General features: G+C 41.4%; 2 protein-coding genes across 2 annotated transcripts; both read left to right on the top strand.

Annotated features, from left to right (window-relative positions):
- Nucleotides 1-407: 407 nt before the first annotated feature.
- tmem35 (transmembrane protein 35) lies at nt 408-2953 on the top strand. Its single transcript, XM_068715061.1, has 2 exons — nt 408-607; nt 1519-2953. The coding sequence occupies exons 1-2, from the start codon at nt 488-490 to the stop codon at nt 1882-1884; spliced, it is 486 nt and encodes a 161-aa protein (XP_068571162.1). The 5' UTR covers nt 408-487; the 3' UTR covers nt 1885-2953.
- A 1166-nt stretch (nt 2954-4119) lies between these two features.
- cenpi (centromere protein I) lies at nt 4120-16061 on the top strand. The gene is made up of 20 exons (XM_068715514.1): nt 4120-4359; nt 5644-5781; nt 6047-6165; nt 6309-6416; nt 6813-6861; nt 6996-7042; nt 7268-7357; nt 7460-7585; nt 7871-8014; nt 9192-9312; nt 9566-9660; nt 9793-9910; nt 10122-10186; nt 11071-11180; nt 12124-12259; nt 13045-13169; nt 13612-13660; nt 14204-14422; nt 15239-15280; nt 15424-16061. The coding sequence occupies exons 1-20, from the start codon at nt 4188-4190 to the stop codon at nt 15544-15546; spliced, it is 2196 nt and encodes a 731-aa protein (XP_068571615.1). The 5' UTR covers nt 4120-4187; the 3' UTR covers nt 15547-16061.
- Nucleotides 16062-16838: the final 777 nt, after the last annotated feature.

Raw genomic sequence — 16838 nt, 5'->3', positions numbered from 1 at the left:
CTAAGCTAATGGACGTTGGTGAGAGTGACCAGGCTGAACTCTCCTTTTCCATTTTCCATTTTTTGTTATCAAAGAGCACAAACACCCCTCATGTTTATTTTATAAACGTATTTAGTCTTAGTTGTGTGAAAGAACAACACAAGAGAAACAAACTGTTATAGATTTTAAAAGAATATGTATTTTATGTTGAACTATGAAGCCTTTTGTAAAATAAATAAATACATACAATTATATCATGATAATTTATATGAAAAAAAGTTTACCCAGGCCCTCAGGCAGAGTGCCCATTGGGGTCTCCGGACTCCTGTCAGGCTGCTTGGATGAGGCTGTGAGGGGGGTCCCGCGCGTCGCCATCTTTGTAGTTCACCCAGAAAGCCCCCCCCCCCCCCCCCCCCCCACCACCGTGGTGCATCTTCACTGGGAAACCGTCCGACTTTCATTCACTTCGGTGGGAAGCGCCTGCTGCACACTGACGGTGGCGAAAAAGATGGCCTCACCAAGGACAATTACTATCGTGGCCCTTTCTTTCGCTTTGGGTCTGTTCTTCGTGTTCATGGGAACCATTAAGCTCACCCCGAGACTAAGCAAAGATGCATACAGTGAAATGGTGAGTACATCCGAACTGTTCGCATCTAAAAGGCCATTGTTCTGTGGTGCAGGCTGCAGACGCGAAAGGCTCTCAGGCTCGAGTAATGTGATGCTGACCTAAATAGTAAAAGATAGGAAAAATTAACGCTTTCGATATTCCTCTTCTCCTCTGCCTCTGTGAAGCATTTGTTTCCAGAGGAGATCACTAAATAGATGCACCATGTTGAACCCTGCTGTAACGTTATTGCATGTAACACAGTTAGCACATGGGCTAAGCCTGTGTGTTTTACGATAAGCCATCAAATATGTCGGTATCAACACGGAGGACGTCAATGAATCCGTATGGATACATAAAATACTCCCTAATGTGTCCATCGTTCACGTTAACGCTAGTAAACGCTGTAACGGGGATCGACATGAACGCATCGTGCTCACACATGCTACAATGTAGCTGAATGATGCAAACGTGCCGGATAATGAACCCGTTTTAGAAGTTGTAGCGCGCTCTTTGTATCTTATTAGAAGAGGTTGTCGCTGCTAAGCTTCTCGTTTTGATCAGAAGAACAACAGCTAAACAGCAATGGCGGCGTGTTCCAGCAAATTCTGTGAGGTGCACCTGCCGCCGGTGCTGATGCTGAAATGTGGAAGATGATAGCTTCACGCAAAATCAAAACTAATATGATTGTTTTCGCATAATAATTGTATACGTTAATATGTTTTTATTGAGCCAGGTTGCAATAGATGGAAGAGTAATTGTGCAACCACAGTGATGAAATAAAAGCGTTTGAATGTTGAACTCTTGACTTGTGTGACCTAACATTATGGCCCTTAAATGGCCTTTTAAAAAAAAAAGACACCCATGAGAGTTTATATGACCGTAGTTAAATGTGAAAGATATTTAAATAGATCTTTTGTGTTTTATCCTTTCAGAAAAGGGCATACAAGAGCTATGCCAAGGCGTTGCCAGGCCTGAAAAAGATTGGTATCAGCTCCGTCCTGCTCCGCAAGATCATCGGCTCTCTGGAGGTGGGCTGCGGCGTGGTGCTCACCCTGGTGCCGGGCAGGCCGAAGGATGTGGCCAACTTCCTACTGCTGCTGGTCATGCTGGCTGTCCTGTTCTTCCACCAGCTCGTAGGAGACCCCCTGAAACGGTACGCCCACGCTCTCGTCTTTGGTATTCTGCTCACCTGCCGCCTGCTTATTGCCCGCCAGAGTGACGACCGGCCGGAGCGAGAGGACAGCAGAGAGGAACAGCACGTTAATGACCAGGAAAAGAACAAGGTCAAGCAGTCTTAAGGTCCTCTTCTACTTTGGTCCAAGCCACAACGAAGGGAACCTGGTGCGCCCCTTTGGATTGTAGTAAATCAAATTTTGAAGGAATCAGTCACATCCAGTAATACCCCCCCCCCCCCCCCCAACCCATCTCCTGTCCCGTCCAGCTAGCTGACTGATTACTCTCACCTCCTCCTCGGCACTCTTACTGTGAAATGAGAACTCCCGATCCATACATCCTCTACATAACCGTGGACAATCATACCTGTGGAAACTCCCATGAGCTCGACTCGTTGTCTAAATTGTGAATCCATGTTCCCTATTTATTCTAGTCCTACACTGTGCTAAATGTGTTTTGTTTGTAATTAAGTATGAATTTCATTTATGCTACGAGTTGATTTGAGGATGCTGTTTTCCACGAAAGAATCTTTCTAGCTTGTTTTTTCTAATTTGTTTTTATACGGAAAGATTTAGGAATTTCAATAGTTCAAGCATGCTCCATTTGGTCTAGGGTATGGAAAATGAACGAACACTTTTAAAACAATTTTCTACTAATAATACATCAGCTAGTATTACATATCCACATCTAACTTTGATGCAGTGTTACCAGAAGGTTATTAGAAAGAAAAAAATATGATTCCTCGTTCATTTTTCATCTCAGTAGGCCTACATTTTTGTAGCAGTGCGCATGAAATCCTTTCTCCCAAAGTAAATAAGCTGCATCCCTCTTTCTCCTTTCAGTTCAGTTATCACAGTGGACATGTTTAGCTGGGAAGTACAGCAGTCGCTGCCTCAGGTGTCTGCTGCAAGCTTGTACAGCAGAACGACCAAATCAAAAAAATGTCCTTTTGCCTGTTAAACAAATGGAATTTTACCTTTTGTAATTCACAGTTTGAAGTCTTAAACGTATTCACTGTCTCTTAAAGATTCTGCTGATCAGTTTGGTTTTACTTCTCTTTGAAGGTATTAAAAAGTATTCCTACTACAGTTCTGCTTAGGGGATGATTTCTCAATTAGAAATCCTGTCAGTTAGTTTTAAGGTTCACAATATTTCTGTAAACGATATACTTAAAATAAAGAATTGGAGGTGAAACTGACTTTTTTTCATTAGCTCTCTTGCAACAATGGGTGCTGTTGTGTGTTGTTTAATCTTGTCATATTATTATCAGGAAATTAATGTAGCTTTGAGGAAGAGGTATCCTAGAGGAAGTGCCCAGATTCAACTATTTTATTTTGTGAATATATCTTTTGATGATTTCTGACACAGATTTTGAAAGAATTGTTTAGGGAATGGGCTGAAAATGTGCTTCGTTTAATGCAAAACCCATCCCTGAGTCTAACCCCACATGGTCGACCTCACACTGGGGATGAGGGGACAAACGGCATAACTTAGACACAAGGGTCATTCTGTTATGTCTCTTGCCATCAAGACAAAATGGAGGGATTGTGGCCCTGCTCCTCCCCCGAAGCATGAAAACCGGACTCGGGGTCAATTATAGTTTACGGCTCACAGTTTGGGCGAAAGACACTGGTGTTTGCAGAAGAGCTTGACCAATATGAAAACATATAAATAAATGCAGCAACGAGTACATTTCCACAGAGACTGCACCTACTCCACTTTCTCATGTCTGTCATTTTCTGTTTTTGTAGTTTTGGTTTTATTTGGCCTGATTTTGAGAAATCCTCATCTTATTAGTCGATTAATCTAATCAGTCAGTCAATTGTTAATGCCTTGTTTTAAAGATTCAGGTTCTCACATGTTAATTGGTGTTTTTCTTTGTCTGCTATGATAGTAAAATAAAATACAAATAGTTTTTTGGATTGTTGGTCAGACAGTTGAATAGGTAACATAGGCTACTTGAGATGGACACTATTTTCTGACATTGTATAGATCAAAGCGATTATTATAATTATTATATAGAAAACAAAAACATTACTAATCTAAAATAGAAATACTCGGAATAAAATGAAGAATTTAATTTGCGATGTTCACAGCATTGAAAAATTACATTAAAATGTCTGAACCAAATAATTTTCAGAGTGACCCAGTTATTTTTTTAATTTTTTTTTTGTGAAATACTGACGAGTTTTTGACGTTATTCGACGTAGCCTCTTCGGATTTATGAAAAGATGAACAGCTGCATGACTATTGTAGTCCTACTCTTTGGCGGTATGATGGCAATACGGACTACAACTTCCGGGAAGCCACTGAGCGGAAAGACTACACTGCGCAAGCGCACACCAAACGGTCGCGCGGAGGATTTGAGTTTTTGAATGGCTGGAGACAGAGTGGAGCACAATATTTACATTTTTTTAGCAATGTAGAAATGGCAGCAAAGCTTAGCCTGTCGGGGCCGTCAGATTTAGACCAGTCGTCTCAAAGCGACCTGTCTGTGTCCAGCCGGAGTAACAACAGAAGTCTCAGAGTCGCAGAAAAGGAGAGGAAGAAGAACGAGGCGGAGGACCCGTTTGTTCTGGCCCTGAAGTACTTCTCTGACGGTAACGGACGTAACTCATACACAATGGTCGAAAGCAGACGGTAGCGTTTGTTACCAACAGTTACTTTACTAACGTAGCTGCCCAGGATGTAACGTTAACCTAAGTTTACGTTACTTTCTTGTTGCATTTTTGAGTGTACCCCCCGGTAGCATTAGTGACAGCTAATGTGGCTAACTTAACGTTACTTACGGTATTAGCTCTCACAACTATGAGACAATCCGAAACAGAGCTAGCCTTAGCTTTAAGTTATTTTCAAACAAAGAGAAAAACGCCATTATTAAAAAAGCTGAATATCGGAGGAGTAGCCCTCGTGACGTCATCTGTTGCCATTGCATGTGTTGTCCCAATTACACTGATTAAGTGACTGATCTAACCAAATAAGACGACTTTTGTTTTATCTTTACATCCAAAATGAGGTTTAAGTTACCATGGGTACTCTCTCTGTCTCTCTCACATACCGTATTTTAATGGCTGTTATTTCTATACACTGTCAAATTTTGATATTTTAGCTGTGATATCAGACTCCAGTACTCAGTAGTGTAAACATCTGTCTGCACATTACTAAACACATCACCTGAAAACCCATCGGTGTGTTTTGACTGAGTTGACACTCAGTATGGACATGAGTGGAACACATTTTCCCCCTTCATGTCCATATCTAGCCAGGTTGCATTATGATTATTGATTCAGCAGCATTTTAATTATTATATTTCCATAAGTGAAGGTGATTATACTGGCTTTGTTAAATCCACCTCACACATTGTGTTTTAATACTGTTTCTTGTATCCATTAAAGATGTGTAAAAAGCTGGTCACCCAATCCACTACACCTATATCCATACACTAGAAAATCCCCCCAAACGCGTAGAAATAACTAAATCACATTTCCTATTCTGTCACCAAAAATACTTCAATGGGATTATTTAATGTATACAAAGCAGTTCCAGGATTTGTCTCCAGATGATATCAACACTGCAGTGTGTTTATCTAAAACTCAAGGATGAGCCACCAAATTCCTGATTATTTTATGTTGGATTTTACACGCAGCTAAACTGTAACATAGTGTTTTTTCCTGTGCTAGTGAGTAACTATATGAAATAAACAGGTTTCCTGGAGTTTGTTCTTGCAAATAGGTTGTACAGTATCAGCTGTCATGTCACCAAACATCAACATTAGCAGAAAAAACCCTCTGAACTTGTTGACGTCCCCTCTTGTTTGTGTCTAACTATGTAATTATTTTGACCTTTGAAACACATGATGTGACGTTATCCCTCCCTCCCTGTAGTTGAAGCAGGTACTCCAGTGCACGGGAACGATGAGGTCGAGAGGAACGTGGTGCTGGTGGAGAAGGTGGCCTACAGTAAAGGACTTTCCCCCGAGGCCGTCTCTATTATGCTGGAGTTTGCCATGAGCCTCCGTATGGGTAAGACAGTCACTTTAAATGTAGTGTGATTGGTGCAGTTTAATTGACAAGAATGCCAGAGCCAAATATTGCTTATGTAGTAGATACGGTGTCAATTTGAACACATGGCACACATTCACAAAACTTTAGGAACATCTGTGCAGTAGAAAGTGTAAATGAATGACTTGGACAGATGGCTTTTTTTTTTTTTTATATATATAAATACAGTCAATCTCAACATTTGCTTTCTTTAACCGATTGTGTTTCTGTGGATTTCTATGCGTAGGGACTACTTTATGTGCCCGGGTGCTGAAGTGTCTGATTCCCGCCACGGTGGTGCCACAGGAGGCTGTTGTTCGAGCGGTGGTTTGGCTGGGGGTTGGAAAAATCCCCGTCAGCACACAAGTGAGTTGCAAATTTGATTTGTCCAAATTCTTCAAAGGTATGTTGGAATAGACGTACTGCTGCTTTTGATTCTGTATGTGTCATCTTTAAGATTGCACGACCGTTAATCCACCTGTGTGTTTATTTGCATGTACACTTTTCAGATTCTTTTTATAAAGTGGGTGTTGACCGTATTTGACATGATTGACGCAAAGGACCAGCTTCGGGCCGTCTACGGCTTCATCTTCAACTTCGTCACAGAGGAAAATCTGGTATGTGTGCTGATGATCTTTGCATTGTTGTTGCAAGATGTACTATTCATTTACACATGTCCTTGAGCCACAAATTAAGGGTTCACTACGCCTATTCATCATTTAAATGACATGCGTATATTGTTTGCCAGAGCTATTTTTACATCTGATTTGAAAAGACAAACGCCTCACTGTTTGTGAATGCGGTGCCGTGTTCGAGACACAGACTTTGTGTGATAAATAAAGGTTAATTTCTGCCTGACTGGATAGATAATATGCGTATCTGGTTTAGGCATATATTACATTAGTTACAAAAGAGAATTGTAATGAAGTGACGGCAGCACTGTAATGTGATATGGGATCCACTGAAGAACTGCTGGGATGTGAAGATATTATGTTTTTGTCACATTATTTCAGTGTCCTTTCATCTGCCATCTGCTCTACCTTTTGACCAGAAAGGAAAGTGGTGAGTCAAACAATTTCACAGCAAACATGATTGTAAAGCTATTTGTTCTATTTCACTCCATTATTTCTGCTTTTCAGTATTCATACGAGTTCTGTAAGCATTATTGACCGCTTCATTGTTTTTTCTTGTTGCAGTGCGGGTCTTCAGAGTCAGGAAGCTACTGGAGCTACAGTCTAGACTGGTAAACCTCCTGCTGATCCGACACCCCCTAGAGCCATTCATCAAAGCTACAACACTGTTGCCTTATTCAACGAGAAATCACAGAACGGGGCTATTCTACACTCACACTGCATTATTCCCATAAACAGTTACCCTTTTCATATCATTGGTTATGTTGTATTCAGCATTATTAGGAGACGTCAATCACAAAGCTGTCATATTGAGCATGTTGATCTCGTTTCCTCAGGGAAGGCAGCCGTTCCTCTTGAGCCTACTGTCCCTTTACAAAGTGTTTTGCCCTGAACTGGTGACGCTCTCCATCCCATCACGAGTTAAGGTTTGTACATGTACTGTGCAGTTGATGCTCATTATGCTCTTATAATGGGCAATGACCATCACCTCTAAAGCACCAGATTGTGTGTATTCTGTTTTCTTACAGAGTGGCTTTAGAAACCACAACATGCCCTGGAAATCAGCGCTGATTGCGATCCAGAAGCGGGACGGTGCGCAGGTTGCCTCCAGCATCAGTCTGGCCTCCACAATTAAGACCAACCCCAAGAAAAGGGTACGGAAGTGTATTTAAGTTGGCCGATACACTGCTTGCAATCACTCCTGCTGCACTACAGTCACTGCTTGCCAATGCCATTCCAGCATTCTAATCAGCCTGATTGCAGGAAGTGACATGGTCAGACAAAAACGCCAAGTACCAGATCTATAAAGTATATTTTTTTCAAATGAATCAGTATATCCTCATTTGAGCCTTTTATTAATTTCAGGAAATTAAAACGATAAAAGGCAGCCCAGGCTTTCTGTTAATCGTGTTCTTGTTTTACTTTGCTTTCTCTCTCAGAAACACTGCCACCTGGAATTGCCGGTGTTGAGTTCTGTGGTCAGTAAACAGGCTCAGACTGAGGCGTCCTCCAGCAGAAAGGTGGTTCCCCTGGTCCAAGTCCACTCCTTTGCTCAGCTCCTGGACAATATGCACCGTATAGAGGTAAACTCTGTCGGGACAACTCTCTGAGTTCTGTATCTGTGGGGTGTCCCTTTTACTGTCTTGCTTCTTCTCAGTCTTTCACTCCCTCTGCTCACATGTACTGCTTCCACAGTTAGTCCCAACACACCTGGGCTGGGAACAGATTGAATATAAATCAAGCGATAACCCTATAGTTCATTAACCATTTAAGTAGCAGAATAAAATGTGTGCAAGTTTCTTCATGCCGCTAGGATTTGTAACCATTTGTCAAATTTCAATGTGATGCATCCTCACAGCCACAGGGTGGTGCTGTGTCACTGTTATAATTTAGTCCAGACATTATAGTAGTATTATCTATTTTTTTTTTTTTATTGTGATGGTGGTTTATTTGTCCTTTATGAGTAATTAAAACAATAGGCCCGAGATAAGATGAATCTGTGCAATGTATTGAACAAAGTTTCAAAGCGAATGGTCATCACAAGTATCTGTTTGCACTGCCGATTCAGTGACCTGATAAACTAATACAAGTTAATTTTTATGACTCACAGACCTTTATGTGTCGCGCTACATAAATCGTCCTCTTTCAGCGCCTGCAAAGCCGATGCGAGGCTTTTGGACGGCGATAGCGTCAACTGTGTTTATTGCCAAGAAAGCTCTGCTTTTTCCGTATCTTAGGCAAGACAGATGATTACAGTCCATCTCACTCATAAAACCATTCAGCACAGGGATTGACAAAGACTCATTTATTTCTTTCCCTCATTGCCTGCACTCAGTTTTATGGTACGATTGCCACATAATTATTGGAAGGCTGATCTGTTTCCATTCACAGTTTGTCTTCTCCTTATTCTAATTTATTATATTGATGAAGTCCCCATATTGGGAGGCAGCTGTTAATACACAATACGGGACTGTATCAACTATCCAGTTTAATGACAGAAATGTCCCAGTGCTGGTATTATAGGGATTACTGGATACTGAGGAATTAGCTCAGTAGCGGATTGGTAGCCCACTCTATGAAAACAAGGACATGAGCATATAGTTTATTATAGGTTTATTAACGGATTCATTTGAAACTGATGCGAGGGTTGGAAACATGATTTTTGTTTTCCATCTCTTTTTTATGGTCGTTTGATTATTTTAGCCTCTCAGTTATACTTCATTGCATGCGTGTCCTATTTCTTCATTTTACCTCCACCAGCTGCCCGCTCAGATGGGCTCGCTGCTGGGCTCCAGTCTGGCGCTGCAGTACCTGGACTGTGTACAGGATGAGTCTGCCCTCCTACGCCTCAACTTCTGGCTAGGCTACGCGCTCCACGAAGGTAAGGGGTGCGAGGGGGGGGGGTGGCCCTACCAAACTGTTGTGACATCTTCTGTCAGGAAGATTCATCCAAAGTAAAGCCAACCTTAAGTTGAACCCAAAATATCCAAAGGAGTTTTTCAGAGAGCGATTTAAAAGAGACTTTTAGAGGAAGTCACTGTGTGAAGATGCTGTGAATATGGATTCCTCTGCTGTTTTCTTTTCGTTCCCTTGAATTTATCACTCACCAAATACCCTTTTGTGCTATTTTTAAGAATTCTTGTTCTGTGGCGATGGAGGAGCCTCCCAGAACTCAGAAGAAGCTCTGCAGTTTTTGAACAAGTTGCTGTCCACGCAGCACTTTCTCCAGGTGAGCCCCGCGTTTCAGGCCCTGATAAGCTACCGCTGTACCTCGCACCCGTCATTCACTATCCCCTGAATTCATGAACCTGCGCTGCAAAACCACAGTCACTGTTTTGAATTTGTCACTTTTCTCCACCAGGAGGGGTTTTCCTGTTCCGAGGCTTTTCTCTACAAATTTCTCAATGTTTGGGATGGTTCCCTCCTCCGCCCACAGATCCTCGGCCTGCTGAGCAACATCCCCGTTGTCCCGAGTTCCCGTAAGTTTTCCACGCGTTGTATCTGTCACCACTTTTAGTGATCTGTCTTTATGTATATCTCTGTCAAACATACAGACACAACCCAAGCCTTGCTCTGCATTTCAATGTAAGTTCCCATGTTAGAAAGGCCTGCCTTTTTGTGTCACATCTTAGGATTTTAATTGAACTATATAGCTGGTAAAACTGTAACCATCTGTCTCCCCCTCTTCAGAAATCGGACGGCTTCTGTTTGAGCCCCTCATGCAGCTCTTCTTCACATCCTCACTGTTTTTCAAGGTGAGTTTCCCCCCCTGAGGCACGAGTAAAATATTCTCCTGCTAACGGACTTGAATTTCAAAACCATCTGCTATAATTTGATAGAAAAGATGCAATGATGATTTTCTTGTAATAAAGCACTCATTACGGGCCCCATATTCATTAAGTGGTTAAACTGCTGCAATGTCAATTCTGTTCTGAAATTGTTTTGTATTTTCTCCTCTTAAAAGAAAAACAAATAGAACTGATAAGAGGTCCAGTAAAACGCCAGATTGATAAGCAGTATCTGTAAGAGTAGTATTACAGTTAAAACACCCATCTCTACTGAGCACGCTTTATTTTCTCATACGTACTCTTTAAGAATTAGCAATCTTGAGGAGTAGCGACTGCTACAGCCTTGTTTTGAATAAATCACAATAATAGACTACAGTGTTGTGATGATGGATATGTAAATGCACTTGTGGCAAAGAGCATTGTCAGCATCGACTCTAGTGAAATTTCATCTCGTTCATTGTCACTAAAAGGTGTGTGTGTGTGTGTGTGAGAGTGTGAGTGTGTGAGAGTGAGTGAGATGGCCCCTCACACATACCACAGACTCCATGAGAGATATCTCTCTTTTGGATTGGGAAGACCAAAAATGCATCATAGACGAATAATGTCTGAGTGCAAATTAGAAACAGAGTTAGTGAGATAAAAGGTGGAAAATAACCTTTTATGTTGCCTAAATAAATAGGAAATCTGTGTTATTCATTTCTCCAGTACCAAGAGCAGAACCAGTAACATCTAAGCTTATCAATACTGAGGTCTTTAATAATTCAGCACTGGCGCCCAATGTCCATTTCATACCATGTTTCCGTACGCTTCCCTAATGCGCGGCGCTTTTCCTCTTCATCATGCGTCTGCAGTGTGGACTGATGGAGTGTCTAAACAATATGCTGTTGAAGTGGCTGACCTGGCACTCAGTGTATGCCCTGGAGGACGACTTGGACATCAGCCTCAACAGCCACACCTCCATGTGAGTCTCGCATCTACTTCCTGCTACTTGTTTATGCCCTGAGCATAAAACCGAAAAACACTTTGTGAATTTACTTGAGAGCATAGGGGTTATAGCTCGTTGCGCTTTTGCTTTCATGCCAAGAACTCCCAACTTATCGGTTCTCACAGATGTAATAAAAGTGTTCAGGTGTTGCCTCGGTTATTTACTGTGGGTCAGTGTAATGAAAAGTAAGCACTCCTCGTTGCAGGTGTCCCAGTTTAATTACACATTTTTGTTCTAAATGTGAGGCCATTAATTAGCGTTATCTTCTAATTTTGTCTATTTTTTGACATTTGTTACTCTGATAAAATCATGACCTAATCCATATGCTGGTCTCTACAGTAATGCTTTAGCTTGAATCCAAGCCATCTATCATCCACTAACCCAAGCAACATAGGCAGAAGTGTGTATCGACATGTTTTCCCGTTTGGTTTCGAGCCCATTTATCCATCAAATCCTTTAATTGAAATTAGTTTGCAGATAAAAACAGCCCTAATCTCCAGTTAAATGATTTTCCAGCTTCCAAATTTAAGGGGTGGAGTCAGTGTCGGTTATGTTTAAATACCTGGGCTTCATCAATATTGAGTCCTCCCATGTCTAATCCCACAACAAATGAGCCAATAAGTGTTGGGATGCACTTTATATTAACTGCTATTTTCAAACTCACCTCTGGTATTTAGATATAGGAGTCATTGATTGTGTATTGGAGTACACGTTCTCAGCATCACTCTTGATTCACTTTGTTCTTTGTATTGTAATGAAGTGTCATGGGGCTGGTTTGGGAGCTTTCTTGTGTCCTATCAGAGACCTGAGTCACTGCTGGAGTAATGCTCGAGGGGCAAATAGGCTGCTTGGTGTTACAACTCTCACTCCACATCATTCTGGTTAAAGGGTGCGCCTGACCCTCTGCTCTCTGTCCCAGAAACATGACTCTGTCGGGGTTCAAGGATTCGGTGATGGAACTGGTTGACTTTGTGGGTCGGCTGGCCTCTCTGGGCCTGAAGCTTGAAGGCTGCCACTCTCTCCTCCTCAGCTTCATCCTGGACTTCTATGAGACGGTAAATGAGCCGATACTAACGGCTGAATCTACTTCTGTGGCTTGTGTTAAGCATGATGCCACCTGAGCCCGGGCTGTACTGGTGCTATTTACACATCCTCTACACTCAAAAATCTGTTTTGCATATAGTTATATACTTCACTAGGATGTTTGAGCTTCACTGTGCAGATTAATGTATGTGCCGAGTTTAACACTGGAAGCCTGTTTTCACATTCATGTGTTCAAGGGGGTGCTCACATAATACGTGAACATGATGGCATGAATTAGTTTGCTCTCAACTAGTTTGGAAGCCACTCATGGTCCGACATGTAATTGACACACGTGTGATGTGTAAAACCTGTCTTGACAGTCGTGAAATGAGTTAAATAAAATATGGAAATAACAATCAGGGATCACAAGAAAGATCAGATCAGAAGGATATCGTAAGATTCATGAAATAAACTGCAATGAATATGACGTGGAATATATAAAGAGGTAGATTAGACATTGTTGAGAATGAATCCATACAATAAATAAAATATTCTTACATTCCAACCAAATAAACATCTCAGAAACACTGAGGTTTGGCTTTCAGAGAGCTTTTAAAAGTGTGCAATGAGATGCATTGATTGAAACGTGTTACAATAAATACCAAGAACAGCTTCAAGATCAGCGTCTACCAGCTTCTAACAAAGCGGAGTGATGGTGCGAGCTTCAGCAGTGAGATGTTCTGAATGTTTGATTATCTACCGTTTCATTCTTAACTCTCTGTGGGTGTCTATTCCACATCCTTCTCTCCCTCCCCAGGTGTGTGACACGTTTCTGAAGTACGGGCTGCCCCTGGTGGTGATGCCTCCACCTGGAGTGTTTTATCCAGCCTTGTTTGCCACTGACCCCGTTAGCGTGGACCGACTAGCCTACACCATGTACAGGTGGGGACTCTTCACCTCATGCGTATGCCACGATGCATACAGTAGAACCCTTAATGTAGCATGTCATATATATCAATGAATATTTGATGATGGAACAGAAAAGGAATCAAATGGTTAAATTGTACATATATTTGAATGCATGATTTATGGTAATGAGAGTCTAAGAGGCAACGCACTTAAGCACTCTTCTCCGTTTTCTCTAGATTTCAAGCATCATTTTTAACTCTAGGCCAAGCTTTAATAACACAAATCCTTAGTGTCGGCTAATTGACTACACCCCAGGGCTCTGAAGTAATTCTGCCAAAGCTGAGCGTAAAAATGTCATGGCGAAAGGAAATTGGAATGTAATCGCGCTATACTTTTTGACAGGCCATAGAAAACAAGCAGTAATTCATGATCACCGGTTCACTGGTCTTTCTTGTTTCTGTTTTTTTTCATTCAGGTACAAAGTGAACTTGACATCAGCCAAGAGTCAGGAAAGACTCACAGAGGTATTACAGTAATACTGTAAAGAGTACATTTTGTACTTGACTTGCAATGTGAAGCAAATGATTTTCTGTGAGCAGCGATTTGATTAGAAGAGCTAATTTAACCTTTTCTCTCAACCCATGGATTTTGAATGCATTTCTTATGATCGCATTTACATTTAAGGCATTTAGCAGGTGCGCACTTCCGAAGTGATTTGCTTGTTTTGATTCACTGTGGTAGCTTTTATAGATACTCCATCGCTCAGTCTAGCTCTTAAGGAATTCACATCTACAACTGCTAACCTTTAATACCCTCTCACATGAGGAATTAAGAGGTTGTTTATTTTAATACGTCTGCCACTGCGAGCCGTGAATTTACAAGTATGTCAGGCAGCCAGCATGCTCCCCATGAAACTTTAGAGGCACTTATTATTAAGAAAATGGACTTGTTAAATGGCATGCAAATTCATCAGCCCAACACGCATCAGATGTGAAACATTGCAGATCTGGAGAGTGGTTTGCTTCTTTCCTCTCATTGTGTCGCTCCCTGTTGATCCTGTTTTTCAGCAGGCCTTTCACATCAGCCGTCAGACGTTCCGTGAGTTCAACCATTACGCAGTCGTCATGGTCAACTGCCTGTGGAACTCCAAAATGTTTCAACCAGACATGGGTATACAGCTGGGAGAGGAGCTGCTGCTCAAGAGCAACGTGCCACAGTACGGGACGAGCTTCGACCTCATCCACCACCCGGCCTTCATCAGCTACGCCGTCGACTTTCACCGGAGGGTGAGTGTGGAGCGTTTGGGGATGTTTTCGTGTTTCTTCTCGAGAAATTTGAGTTGGATCCTACCTGCTGCACACCACAAAGTTCTATGTACCAGGCAGTTTCCTCTGGGTCTGAAAAGTGAAACTAATGTGAAAATGCCATCAACTTGCATTCTTTCTATTAGCCATCAGGGGGCGTCTCAAAAAAGAGTCTGGTTGTATAGAAGTCTATGAGAAAATGACTCTACTTCTCACTTGATTTATTACCTCAGTCAACATTGTAAACATGAGTTTATGATCTCTAACGCTAGTTTCTAGTATTCTTCAATACAGCATGATGTTCATTTAGTAAAATATGATCCCATTTAGTGTAAAATAGAAGACAAAGCAGGGTATGCTTTAGGGCGGGGCTATCTTGTGATTGACAGGTCGCTGCCAAGGCGTTGTCCAGTCTGGGAGTTGTCCGTGTTTTTATTTTACAACTTAAACCCTTTCACAGTGGTTTTTACATAGTAAATACCTACATAGTAGCTTGTTTGTTGCTTATTTTCAACCTTTAACAGGCGTGTGATGGATCAGCCGCTCCGTACAGTTTGGTTAATGGACTTACAGGAAAGTCAAGGAGACAGATGTGGTATTAATGTATCTTTCATAGAAGATACATTAATACAGAAGGACATTTCATTATTAATGGGTGCAGCATGAGACGTGGTTTTCGTCACGTTTAATAATACACGTGCCTTTTTTTGGTTCGGTCCAGCTGCAACATCCAGCAGCGATCTTGTGAGATTTAGCAGGATGGACTGACAATGAATATTAATGTTCTCTCTTTATCAGTGTTGGCCGGGGAGAAAAGACATGGACCTCAACTCCATAAAGGTATGAGGGCTCTCCATTTTATTTTTTGCATTTATTAATAGTCTGATGTCAGTCATATCTCAGAGATGGAGAGCGATTGCTTTGATCATAGGAACCTTCTGATGTCTTGATTGGGTGTGTTTCCGTCTGCGTGTGTCTTTCAGCATTCCAAGCCGTGGAGCTGGTACCAGGAGTATTTGTTCAGTCAGGGTTACGATGGCCTCAAACAGTTTGTTCAGAGCAACATCAGCCGGCAGCTGAGAGCGGGCGACAGTCTGTCCACATAGCAGAGGTAGATGCTCAACTCAGTGGAGAGGAAAACAACCACTTGCATCTTACCTTTTTTTTTTAAAATGGACTTGTACATATTCCATATCCTCCAAGCGATCTATATGTATCTTTTTTTATGTACATAGGTGTATCTGTGTTTATTATGTATTTTTACTTGTATTACTGTTCATTCAGTGACGATAGACCAGAAGCAGTGTCAGTAGTAGGTTTGAGTCAGCGGATCATTGGGAACAGGCATCTGTCGGGTCGGTAACAAATATCCACACGATCCTTTACGGCACAGAAAGAACTTCTGATCCACATACAAGTTGCCAAGATAATTAAGAATAAGGAAACTTTAAATGATTCCTTTTCAGTATTTTATATTTTCTTTCTAATACAATAATTAACTTTGCTTAACGTCAACTCTCTGTCCTTGAAACCTTTTTGTGTCGTATTCTTGTACAGCTTGCCACCTGCTAAACCTGTCTCTTGCACCTTGTTGAAAATAAATATGTGTAAGACTTTTAATTTAGAAGCAAATAAAATCAATCTGTTGTGTCTTACTTACATTACACTGCATTATGTCACAGTTTGCAACTTTCTTGGTCTGGTGCCCTCGTGTGAATGTTTGCCTCTTTTAAATGGCATCAGTTATTTGAGAATCTGCTACACGGATAAGTATTCTCATCTGGAGCGACTGGCTGAAGAATACACTTCAATCAGTCCCTCTGCCATCTGGAAAACTGCATTTTGTTTTAATTGAGGGACCCATCTGGATGGTTATACAGCCTCTGGCTCATCGTCTCCTGAAAACACCGGATGGAATCATGGCATGCCAGGTACAAGCAGTGATCAGCTGTCTGTAGCGAAACATATCGACCCGGAACATGTCAAATACTTGTGTTGCGCTTCAATAATAAACCTTCATATTGTAATTTGGATGCAACACAAAAGGGAGGATCAGTAACCTCTGCAGGTACCCAAAAAATCCATAATGCAACGTCTCCATTTTAGGGCTGCAACTGACTGATGTTCTCATCATTCTGCTATTTTTTGGATTGATCTGTTGATTGATTGTGTTGGCTATGACGTCAAATATTTTTTTATTAAGTAACTTTTTTTATATGGAGCCCATCAAATGTCTTTTCTTGTCCAAGCAACAGCCCCAAAAACTCAAAGATATTGAATTTAAAATTGTATGAAATATGTTAAAATATGAAACCAGCAAATGGTAAGCAGGTTTGCTTCATTTAGCCAATCAACATTGATTCATTTCCTGTCATCCACTAAATTATTCAGTTTTACA

This window comes from Cebidichthys violaceus, unplaced genomic scaffold (assembly GCF_023349555.1).
Source record: "Cebidichthys violaceus isolate CVI_PGR_0920_01 unplaced genomic scaffold, fCebVio1.0.p SCAF_2, whole genome shotgun sequence".
Lineage (NCBI taxonomy): Eukaryota > Metazoa > Chordata > Actinopteri > Perciformes > Stichaeidae > Cebidichthys > Cebidichthys violaceus.
Note: the sequence above shows the minus strand (reverse complement) of the source record. Positions and strands in the feature narration are given on the sequence as shown.